A 12,460-nucleotide genomic window follows, 5' to 3' on the forward strand; every position below is an offset into this window, starting at 1 on the left:
GGGCGATTAGAAGGTCACTCGGTGGAAGGGGAGACTCAGTTGTCGGATCCGGAAGAGTCATAGTAGTTGGCACTTGAGGTGAGTCACTTGCTTGTTGTTGAGGACGATGGCGGCGATTATATACTTGAAGAGGTGGTGGAGCAAAAACTGACGGCGTACAAGGCACACCTGGAAGATTACAGATCATAGGAATAATGACATGACTAGGAAAATTGACAATATTAGATGGAGACTCAATGGAATGAGAAGAACTTTTATAGTAAAAGGAAGACTCAATGAAGGTGACATATGCACAAACAAAATAGCGGTTAAGAAAAGGAGAAAAACACTTGAATCCTTTTTGGGATCACATAAACCCTAAAAAAACATATCTGTGTGATCGAGGAGACAATTTATCAAGCCCAGGACTAAAATTGTGCAAAAAACATGTAGACCCAAAAACCTTGAGAGGTAAAGGATGAAGAGGTTCATGAGGAAATAAAATGGAATGAGGTATTTTATTATTTAAAACCGAAAAAGGCATGTGATTAATAAGATAACAGGAAGTAAAAATAGCATCACCCCAAAAAGATTGAGGAACCTCACCAAGAATTAAAAGATTGCAACCGATTTCAATAGGTCTATTTTTCCGTTCAGCCACCCCGTTTTGTTGAGGTGTATATACAAAAGAAGTTTGATGCAGAATGCCATGCGAAGCCATAAATTGTTTAAAAGGAATCGAAAGATGTTCACGACCATTATCACTTTGCAAAATTTTAATAGGAACAACAAATTGAGTTTGAATTTCATAGAAAAAAAGTTGAAAGATATGAAATAATTTAGAACGACTCTTCATTAAAAATAACCAAGTAAACCGTGAATAATCATCAATGAAAGTAACAAAGTATTGAAAACCTAGACTAGATGCAACACGACTAGGTCCCCAAATGTCAGAGTGAACTAAGGCAAAAGGGGAGGAAACACTGTGTGCGACACTACGAGGAAAAGTATGACTATGCTTGCCTAACTGACACGACTCACACACCAACTTGGACAACTTGGAGAAGCCAGGAACAAGCTGCCGCAACTTGACAAGACTAGGATGGCCTAACTGAGCATGAAGAAGAAGAGGTGGAGACTCCATAACTACGCCAACATGAGCAAAAGAGCAGAGATGATAAAGACCAGGGGACTCACATCCAGTGCCAATCACCTGTCTCGAACTCCGGTCCTGTAAGCAAACAGAAGATTGGGTAAAGGAAATAACACAATCAAGAGATCGAGTTAGACAACTAATGGATAATAAGTTAAAAGGAGACCTAGAGACATAAAGAACATTATTAGTGTATGAAAAAGGAAAAAATCGACAGTCCCAACACCGTGAGCTAAAACACGAGACCCATTAGCCATTGTAATAGAGGGTAAATTATCTAGAGAGAACAAAGAGGAAAACAGAGACTTGTTACAAGTAATGTGATCAGTGGCTTAGGGGAGTCTTCTGGGTTGATATGTCGTCTTCGCAAATCTTTATATGTCCTGAAACAGTCTCCAAGGATCTGGTTTGGAAAATTTAACAATGTTGTTCAACAATTTCGTATGACTCGGTGTGAGGTAGATCATTTAGCTTTTTATCGTCACTCAAGTGTTGGATGCATTTACTTGGTAGCGTATGTTGATGACATCATTCTTACCGGCAGTGATAATCATGGAATCTCAGATAAAACATCTTTGTGATCATTTTTCAGACCAAAGATCTTGAAAAACTCAGATATTTCTTGGATATTGAGGTGGCACAGTCCGATAAAGAAGGTATTGTTATTTTTCAAAGGAAGTATGCACTGGATATTTTGGAAAAAACTGGATTGATGTATTCAAAATTTGTTGACACATCCATGGATCCCAATGCTAAACTTCTACCAAATCAGAAGAAACCTATGTCAAATCCCGAACAGTATAGAAGATTGGTTGAGAAATTGAATTATCTTACAATTACTCGTCTTGACATTTCCTTTGGAGTCAGTGTTGTAAGCCAATTTCTTAATTCTTCGTGCGAAGATCATTGAAATGTAGTCATTCGTATACTGAAGTACATTAAAGGATCTCCTAGAAAAGGGTTGTTATATGGTTCTAATAACCATACAAGAGTTGTTTGTTATTCAGATGCTGATTGGGCAGGATCTCCTTCTGATAGAAGGTCTACATCCGGATATTGTGTCTCCATTAAAGGTAACTTGATATCTTGGAAAAGCAAGAAACAAAGTGTTGTTGCAAGGTCTAGTGCAGAAGCAAAATATAGAGTCATGGCTTCAGCCACTTGTGAGCTTGTTTAGCTTAAGCAGTTGCGCAAAGAGTTACAGTTTGGAGACGTTGATCAAATGACACCTATATGTGACAATCAAGTTGCTCTTCATATAAGTTCTAATCTTGTCTTTCATGAGAGGACTAAAGATTATGTCTGGAGACATCAAGACTGAGTTTGTTAACTCAAGTGATCAGTTAGCAAATATTTTCACTAAGTCTTTACAAGGACCGAGAATTGGTTATATTTGTAACAAGCTTGGTACATACGATTTGTATACACCAGCTTGAGAGGGAGTGTTAAGATATCATTAATATTTTATTTTTTGTTTCTATTATTATTATTCTTCATATGTATTTTGGGCTTAGCCCATATTTTCTTTATTATAAATACAGCCCCTATGTGTATTTTCAACAGAAGGGAGATTAATCCCAAACCTAGTTTCATTATATTTAATAGACACACTATAACACTAACAACCATGTTTTATCCCGGTATATTGGGTTGGCAACATGGATTAATCATCAACATTAAGGCTATAATGAAAACAAAATCTCAGAGAAGCACGAGGTTTATTCAATGATTTTTCTTAACAATCTGAACACTAGAAACATAAAGTTAATGTGCAATTTGCAACGGTCAACATTATACAGACCGCAATTCCTAATTATATGTTTATAAAAGCAATTTTAAGACAACTAAGGAAACATAAATTTGAAGTACAACAACATATCCATTTTAAATGGTACAAAAAGACATGACAAGTAAGTTCAAGTAATAATAGTGTCCAAACCCTGTGTTAGTAGATACATGTTAGTTTCTATGTATTTCTTATAACCCACAGGTCCCAGGATCGGAACTTGGCTCTGATATCATGTTAAGAATAAAGAAAATAGGTTTGAAATTAATCTTCCTTTTGTATAAACCACACATAAGGTAATTTATTTATAATAGAGAGAAGTACAATTAAAAAAAGTAAATAGAAGATATTGTTTGATATTGTGATTAACAATATCTTAATAATATCAAACAATATCTATCAGTTTCCAATTATAAGTTGTCAAAACATGGGGTTGATCTTTTTCCAGATCCTACTTTATATAGCTCAGAGGTAGGTGCTTTGTAGTATGCCACTCCTACTAGATCAAAAATTAGTTTTGCTGTAAAGAAAGTTTGTCGGTTTATGCCTAAACCTCTTAATTCTTTTTGGGCTGTAGTAAAACACATTTTAAGATATCTTAAAGGAACTTCATGACTTACATCTACAATCTGCATCACTTGACCATCTTGTGTCTTTGAAAGTGTTCTATGATGCTGATTGTGCACCTGATGTTGATGATAAAAGAAATCTACTTAAGGAGCAACATTTTTTCTTGGTCCTAATTCGATATCCTGGTGGTCTCAATTATCGCTCGTTATAGTATTGAAGTAGAGTATAGAAGTTTAGCAAAACTTCTATTCAGCCATCATGGATTACTACATTGCCTACGGAACTACAATTTCCTTTTATTACTCCAACTCTTTTGTGCAACAATCAAAGTGTTGTCTATTTACTCACAATCTAGTATTTCATAATTGTACAAAGTATATGAAGATTAATGTTTTCTATATCAGAGAGAAGGTTATCCAATAAGCTACGTATCTATCATATTCAAGCTCGTGATCAATGGGCAGATATTCTAACCAAGCCTCTGTGGTCAATTCGCCTTGTGTTTCTTCAGAGCAAACTCAATGTGAAGAATTTTTCTTCCGAAAAATCTTCTCCATGAATTTGAGGGGCATGTTCGTAGAAACAAGTTAGTTTGCGTACATATTTTTTTATAAGTTCTTTTGTACAACTAGTAAGTCTCGTACAGCTGTAGGTTTCTTTGTGAGCTAGTTTGTGTAGCTGTCAGTTCTTGTACAATTGTCAGTAAGCAATGCCTATAAATACATCTTGTATTCATGTTTCTGATGCGTGATACATAATAAAAATATTCAATTCAATGCTCAAATTCTCTCTCTAGTTTTACTCAGTTTAGTTCATCTAAGACCCTGAAGAAATAGCGAGCACGTATGAGAGTTCTTCCTTGTTAAACAGTGTCTATCATGTGTTTCAGAATTCAGAGCATTAGGCTAAGAAAGAAATATTTTGCAATGACCATTTGTGCTTAAAAGAATGCAAAACAAGTCTCAGTGATAGACAGCACCCATCATATTAGCCATAATACGTACCTAGTTGTTCCAACTAAGACAGGCCGACCTTGTCTAAACATATATTCAACTTCTCGGCGAACTTGCTCCCATTTCCCACGAGCAGTCTTGAATAATTTATTAATAGAAAAATCGTACACTTAATTAAAATAATGATTTTTGCAATGGGAAAATGATTTTTTGAAACTGCAGATGCTAAAGAAGCTATTAAATGGCATACAGCAAAAGCTTGAATTGGTAAATCTTTTCGAATATTAGGAAGATTTGTGGGCACTTCAATGACTGGCATCCTAAACATTTTTAAAAACTCTTTCTCCTGCAACGATATATACCACCATCATGAACTGATAAAAGCACAAATTGTAATAGTTAAACTTGAATGCAATGTCAGAACTATATAAATGTTTACTTCTGTTTTGGCAGTCCCAGTCATTCCTGACAACTTCGGATAGAGCTTGAATAATGACTGATATGTGATCTGTGCCACAACAATAGAATCTGCCTGTGCAAGTTTAAAACTTTGAAATTTAGAATCAATTAATTATGATGACAAGTGTCATGAAACATAAAAACAAATCAAAGAACCCACATATATACCTGAATCTTCAAACCTTCCTTTGCCTCCACAGCCTGGTGAATCCCCTCAGACCATCTCCTTTTCTCTTCAACTCTTCCTGTCAGCTGAGATATTTTTGGAATTCGGTTTCATCATATTATTAAGAAAACCAATAGCAAACAAAATAAAATAAAAAAGTATCTGTTTAATTATTGAATAAAAATAAAAGATTCACACTGTTACTAGAAATACAAGAAACAATAATGTTCAAGATATAAAACTATGCATTTGGTTCAACCTGATAACTTATGTGAAAATTAGTCCTCAATATGGCACCAAAGCCTCTAATGACCAAATTGTTAATAAATTCATTTTTTCACTACTATTCTTCGTGATTAAATTAAATTCAGCACAAGGTAAAGTCAGCTTGTCAGCAGTCCAGACTTCAGGCCCAAAGAGCTCTTGCAAGAGGGAGTATGTTAGACATTATAATAAAGAAATTTAGTTCAATGCATCACCTACAAAAAAAAAAGTTTTGGGATAGTTGGTCGTCAACAAAATGTCTCAGCCATGCATATTTACTGTTGAAGTATTACATATGTTTAATGTGCTCAATCTTGAGTTGTTTTGCACAACCCTGTATTACAATGTAGAATATAAGCTATCCTATTTTACAGTCTATAAAACAAACACTTGCATTTATATTGGGTAGGGTTTTCCAAACATCCTCCAGTTTTATCAAATAGTAACAGTACAACAGGTTTGAGAAATCGTACAAATCAAGGTGTACAAGCTCTAGAAAATGTCGTTGATCATGTATTTCACTAGTTTTTAAACTTAAGATTTAGATAAATGTACATGAGTTTTAATTTTGCTCAGTGTGTATCCAATTAGCAAAGAATAATAAATCATAAACTTGGACTTAAATATATTTTTATTCCTTTTAAATACGACTTACTTGGTATACTATAGGAAAGAGAAAGTGAGCTGAAACCTTACATTTCTATGACAGCACATACGTTTTATTTATATTGAGAAAACGAAGTCAATACAATAAATAGTTGAGATTCTCTAATAATAAAGATATAATGCGAAAATAAATAATAATGTTCCTAGTAACGCATATACAATTCAGATTATTTTAAAGTATATAGGATATGTTCCATATGCCTATAATTATAACATGATTAAATTTAGTTATACCGTCCAATATTTTTTGTTGGTTTAATCCTCTCAAAAATTTAATTTTATAAAACTCTACTTATCATTATTTGGTAGTGACATTACATGGGTGGCAAGTTAACTGCATGTCATATCAATAGTAAGTAATGACAGGGAGTACGTATTATCTTCAAAATTTGTAAATTTGTAAGACTAAAGCCAAAAAAAATGAATAAAAATGATAAAACCAAATTTAGTCTTATTTACAAGGACTATATTTTACCCTAAAATTTATAATATTATGAGATTACATCAATGGGATGGAATTACTCACTTCATTGTGTGATGCATTTAAACTCTGGGTGTGAGGCCAAGGTTGCTAATTCTTAACTGTATTATTTACTTCATTCTCTAGTACTCTAATTTTGTAATCTGCTCAAATATGAAGATAGCAGACAGCATCAGAAATGTATTCTATCACAAAGATAGATTCTTGTCTCCACTCTTAAAGTCTATAAACCGCAAACCCAATGCAGGACCATTTCTCAGCATCAAAATAGCCTCTTTAAACCCATTCTATTGCCTTCAAAAATTACCTGCTTGGCCCACAAACAGCCTCAATAACAATTCATTCTTATCTTTCTACGTCTTAGAATTTGGGCTTAGACATAAATCCATTCAAAAGCTTGCTCATGAGGCAAAAGTTGTCCTCCACTTTCACATCAAGTAGTATAAAATGCTCGGTGAAGTATTTAAGTTCCCGCCCTGTAGGTTTCTCAAATACTTGGGTGCTTATCAAATCTCTTAACACATTCCCCTTACTCCAAAAATTAAACATCTCAAACATGAACTTTAAATGCTTTGACATGTGAGTAGTCGGATAAAAACCACTAGAATAAGATCTAATATTATAGAGTTTCGGTTTAAACATAACTCAACCCCAAAAACTAAATTCATAAGATGAGGGATGCCCTCACTTGATAACATTACTTTTTGCTGTATCAATAGTCAATGACACGATGAATTTTAGAAAACAAAGGAACTAACATGTGGCCAAGAATCACAATACATAACAGATGTTTATCCTCTAAATATCGAGTTTTAAAATTTAAAAATCTACTAAATTCAGAACCAAGGAGGAAAAGTAACTTCATTACTCCATTAACCTTGCATGGACAACCGACACACCCAACAAAAAGACATGTTACTCATTGTGTATCTGCGTTGTGTCCTATGATACAATAGATCGAATTTGGTGTGTTCCTGCGTCATGTTTTGTTGCAAGTCTTTGCTTTCATAGGTACACAAAAGTTGAAAAATATTGAAAGCATAAAGAAGCCTTGAAAGTATTACCTCATTGATAATCAAAGCCTTTCCATCTCTGACAATGTATTGCACATCTCGACGATAGAATTCTTTAGCTTTTATAGCATTAATCACAAATCTGCAGTAACTCAACTCTTATTAGTCAAATGTAATTTAACTGATTGGACAGGAATTTCCAATTCCAACATGTTAGCCAGAAACTTCATATAAATAAATATAACAATTATGATTATGATAAACTAATCTAAATCTCTAAGAAAGTGTATGCACCTAAAAAAACGTGATTACAAATATATGTTTTAAATACAGAAAAATATAAAGCACATGATCTTTTTACAGGGGTGTCATTTACATATATGTCAAGGGATCAGGAGGTTTTACTATATTAATTCCTAACTTGTCATGCTTTTGCTTAAACCCTAAACCCTAAGAAGGACAATCCCTTTTTAATATTATTATTTTTAACTGAATAAATTTATTCTTTTAGCATTAAAAAAGAAAAGAAAAAATTTTAACTTGTACTTTACTGATTAGCAGGACGTTGTGATTTTAATGTTATACAATTCATCAAAAAGAGAGAGCATAATGGAAAAAATGAATAAAGATATGCTGACATTAATGCTAATCTACTTTTTGCAAAACTACCATTGGGACTACAAAAGAAGTAAACACCAACCAATGTTAAATGAGCAACAAATTATTAGAGTATAAGAGTACTCGCCTTGCCCACGGATCATTTTCATCCCAAAGGTCATTAGTTTCTAAAGCCATTTCCGCAAGAGCAATTCCTTCCTCAGTCAACTCCACAGAATTATCTTTAAGCTCCACTTTGTAATGCTGTTAATAAAATAAAATCAGTGTATAATACCATCTGGATAAACTGAGAAGAACAGAAAAATAGGAAAACAAAATAAATGACATGATGAAGTGAAAGAGAATGTACGCACAATGCCCTGTTTAAGAAGTTCAGCTACTTTTGCAGCAACAGGGAATCGTGCAGCATCTTTACTAGCCTGCGATAAAGAAGGAGAAGCAGTCATCTTTCATTGAGCTTGAGCAGTTGAAATATCTTTCTAATACCGCCAACCTGGGTATGAAAGAACGGGATGATAATGATTTAGCAGACCACAAGAAGCAAAATTAAAAATTATGTTAAGCCTACCTCACCACTGATTAACAAAGGATTTCTTCCCTCGTCTATCAAGACAGAATCCACTTCATCAACGATTCCAAAATGAAAGGGCTTTGGCCTGTTTTCACGTATAATAGTCACTTGTAACAAAACATATTCCAAACCAAAAGAAGAAAATAACTTGGTTCTACCCAAGTAATACAAGCTACCATCTCATTACAAGCTGGTCACGATTTCCAGCCAGATTATCTCGCAGGTAATCAAATCCAAGCTCCTAAGGTAAGAAAAGGATAAAAAGGAAGAAAAGAAAATAATATAAGTAAAAATATAAATGTACAGCAAAAAGGAAACACTATAAGTAACTGATAAGTGTAATTACCGAATTATTGGTATATGTTATATCACATCTGTAGTTGATTCTTCGTTCTTCAGCATTCATTCCTCTCTGTGCATGCAAACATCAGATAACCAAGTTAAAAGAAGGTTTTGCAGTGCGTTTTCACAAATTAATTAATAAAAAACTTCATTGCTAGAGCCAGCCCATTCGTACGTTATATCCGTAAACATGTGCTCTTATCTATCTCATCACCAAACACATAGCAGATGAAAACAAATTTTACCACCTGCAGAGAAAAATTACCTGAATAAGACCAACAGATAGACCTAAGAAACGATGAACGCGTCCCATCCATTCGGCGTCACGCTGAGCTAAATAATCGTTAACAGTTACCACTGCAAAGAGATCAAGAATTAGAGAAATTTACTTTTCGAAAAGTCAAGTGCTGGCACCTGAAGAAACTCCCCAAGCTAGCTTTTGGACTGTTGGCAGTAACACATACCATGAACACCCTCAGAGGTCAGGGCATTTAGATAAGCAGCTAGTGTGGAAACCAAGGTTTTACCCTCCCCGGTTTTCATCTCAGCAATGGACCCATCATGCAGCACTGCCCCACCAATAATCTAACATCAACAATACTCATCATTCAGTGACATGCAAAAAAGCACAACACAAGAGATATACACATGCAAGTCAATGATAGAATGAGACCTGAACATCGAAATGGCGCATTCTAAGTTTTCTCCATGCAGCTTCACGAACAACAGCGAACGCCTCTGAAACATTAATTACGATTCAATCATAAACACAGTTCAGAGACAAATCCAGCAATGACGCAACAGCATAGAGGAGTAGCGAACCAGCTTGAATGTCAGCAAGCGTAGCCCCTCGCGCGAGCCGGCGGCGAAACTCGGAGGTCTTCCCGGCCAGCTGTTCATCGGAGAGCACCTGAATCTGAGGCTCGAAGGCGTTGACGGAGTTCACGAGACGGTAGTAGTCGCGAACAACCCAATAGTTCAAGCTCGTTAAGTCGGTGAAACGCTTTTGAACACGACCGAGATTTTCCTACAAGTAAGAAAGTGATGTGAGAAGTAACTAAGGCAATTCGTCGAACAGGTAGCGGGCGCTGAGGTGAAACACACCTTAACGGAGGCAACGGCGACGAGAGCGGGTGCGCAACGACGTCGTCGCAGGCGAGGCCAGGGCGGAACAGAAGGACGCGAGCGAACGAAGAAAGCGTTGGCGTTGGCATCGGTGGAAGTGATTCTCTGAAGGGCGAAGAAAGGTGGATACGTGAGCGCGGCCATAAAGGTGTGTTAGTGCTTCCAACTTCAATAGCGCGTATGCAAATGAGCTTGGATACGATGGTTTTCTTCAGTGGTGTTTATTACTGCTCAGAGGACTCCGGTGACGGAGAAACAAACGCTGTGGCATTTTTGAATTGTAAAATCAGTTTAATTTTAAATGTGCTTTTGTCCTTATACTTTACTTTTTATTTTATTCATCGTAAATTGTTATCATGGAAAATGTTCCTACGAGAATATAATTATATCAAAACTCGATGAATATCCCATTCACAATTTGTAATATCGTAAAGTCTTTCCACACTTTATATTATTTTGGGTTTAATATTTTTTTTGTTAATTTTTAGTAAAAATTTAATTTAATTCTTTTTTTAAATTTTGGATCATTTAATTCTTTATTTTTAAATATTGTAGATTTAAACTTAATAAAATTGGTTAAAATAATTAAATTTATGTATTTTTTTAAGATAAAAATTCAATTAGTCCAAAATTAAAAAAAAAAATCAATTTCAATTTTTATTAAAAGTTAACAAATTTAAATATTTTATTTTGAATAGTTAAAGTATCGGAATGAAACGGGTAGACTGTTTTATATTTTGTTTCAAATAAAAGAAAAGAAAGCAAATAACCGATTTTAATTAGTTTCATTTTTAAGTTTGATTTTTAAGTTAATTAACATGGTTAATTATAAATAATGTTATGTTAAAGAAAATATAGGTTTCAATCAGTACTAATATTTTTCTTTTAAATTAATTATAAAATTGTGTTTAAGAAAAGGTGTTTTAAAACAATTATTAGTATTAATATATTTTTATTAAATTAATTATAAATTTATATTTAAGATTTAAAAATGTCTTAAAAATAAATTTGGTACTAATATATTTTTAGTAAATTAATTATAAATTTATGTTTAAAAAAATAATTAAATTTTTTTAGTGTCATTAGTATTGAAAATTATATTTAATAAATTAAAATATTTTTTCAATAAATCATAATTTTGTTTAGAAAAAAATATTTATTTTCTTATAATCAAATTGATTCTATTTTCTTTTTTATCTTGGTGATTTTAATTTTAATTTTCTTTTTTTTTTATTTTTATGTGACTTTAATTTTGATTTTATTTTTTGTTTTATCTTTACATGACTTTAATTTTGATTTCATTTCCATCTTTTATCTTTCTTTTACTTCAATTTTTATTTTTTTATCTCTACGTAATTTTTTATATAGTAATTTTACTCAACTAACAAGACAGTATAAATAGTTTTGTATTCTTTCACTAGGGTTCGTGAGAAAGGTCCTCTTTTTGTTTTCTCTATCTGTGTTCACATCTTCCATATAATTGTATTTTGTGTGTTTGATGATTTGTGCCAAAGAGGTGTAACCGTGCATGACTGAAGAAGGTGTACACGTGCTATACAGTTGTGTGTGCGTGGCATAGGCAAAGGGCTTGTGCAGACATGTTTACTGTCCATGGTCCAACAGTATTAGATTAGAAATACGTACTTTGCATGTTTATGAAATAGTTTAAGTTTAAGAGGGAGAAAAAATTTCAGACTTTTAAGATATTATAAGTCTACGATCAAGTATATTTTATTGACAATTAAGATGAGATTTTATTATTTTAATTCATTTTATTTATATAATTATTTTTAATAATATTTTATATATTATAATTTTTTATTAAATAAAAAAACTTATAGATATGTCAACTAAAAAAATTGAATCAAATTATTTAAAAATCCAAAAGAAAGATAAAAGTTAAGACTAATTGCATCATAAAAATAGATAAGAAAATTAAACTAAAAAATACAAGTGAGTGTGCTTTTTGAATAGACAAGGTAATATCAATATAAATATAAATAAAAAAACCAATGGAAAAAGATAAGTAACTAATGAGAATAAGTCATGATAGTGATTAATTTTTTTTTTTAAAACTTAATCGAATTACTCTTATCATCTAATTTATTAAAATAAAAATATTAAATAAAATTAAATTTTACAATTTAATAAATTTAAATAAAATATCTTATTTTTTAAATTTATTTTAGGTCTCCAAAATTCTTCATCTACTCCTTTGATTGATTAACATGTCCTCTGTCCAACATTAAAGGCCAATGTGTATTTAAAATGTATTTAGTTTAAATAAGAAAACTAAAGTAACAGGTTTCAGTTA

At 32.8% G+C, this 12,460-nt stretch overlaps 1 protein-coding gene across 3 annotated transcripts in view; it reads right to left on the reverse strand.

Moving 5' to 3' along the window:
- LOC114163107 (protein translocase subunit SECA2, chloroplastic) overlaps nt 1-12,460 on the reverse strand; it is a 39,459-nt gene that overhangs the window by 16,160 nt on the left and 10,839 nt on the right. For 2 of the 3 annotated variants that reach the window (XM_028047196.1, XM_028047195.1), the window contains exons 1-15: nt 10,126-10,429; nt 9,844-10,048; nt 9,695-9,759; nt 9,486-9,606; nt 9,287-9,378; nt 9,026-9,091; nt 8,856-8,920; nt 8,677-8,764; nt 8,462-8,527; nt 8,236-8,351; nt 7,542-7,632; nt 5,069-5,152; nt 4,881-4,973; nt 4,692-4,787; nt 4,493-4,578 (exon numbers count right to left, since the gene is read on the reverse strand). In XM_028047196.1, the coding sequence (XP_027902997.1) occupies nt 4,493-4,578; nt 4,692-4,787; nt 4,881-4,973; nt 5,069-5,152; nt 7,542-7,632; nt 8,236-8,351; nt 8,462-8,527; nt 8,677-8,764; nt 8,856-8,920; nt 9,026-9,091; nt 9,287-9,378; nt 9,486-9,606; nt 9,695-9,759; nt 9,844-10,048; nt 10,126-10,290 (1,499 nt within the window). In that variant the 5' untranslated portion in view covers nt 10,291-10,429. Of the gene's footprint in view, nt 1-4,492; nt 4,579-4,691; nt 4,788-4,880; nt 4,974-5,068; nt 5,153-7,541; nt 7,633-8,235; nt 8,352-8,461; nt 8,528-8,676; nt 8,765-8,855; nt 8,921-9,025; nt 9,092-9,286; nt 9,379-9,485; nt 9,607-9,694; nt 9,760-9,843; nt 10,049-10,125; nt 10,430-12,460 lie in introns of those variants that run through there. The other variant, XM_028047197.1, reaches the window with a different exon arrangement.

This window comes from Vigna unguiculata, chromosome 9 (assembly GCF_004118075.2).
Source record: "Vigna unguiculata cultivar IT97K-499-35 chromosome 9, ASM411807v1, whole genome shotgun sequence".
In the NCBI taxonomy this organism is placed as follows: domain Eukaryota; kingdom Viridiplantae; phylum Streptophyta; class Magnoliopsida; order Fabales; family Fabaceae; genus Vigna; species Vigna unguiculata.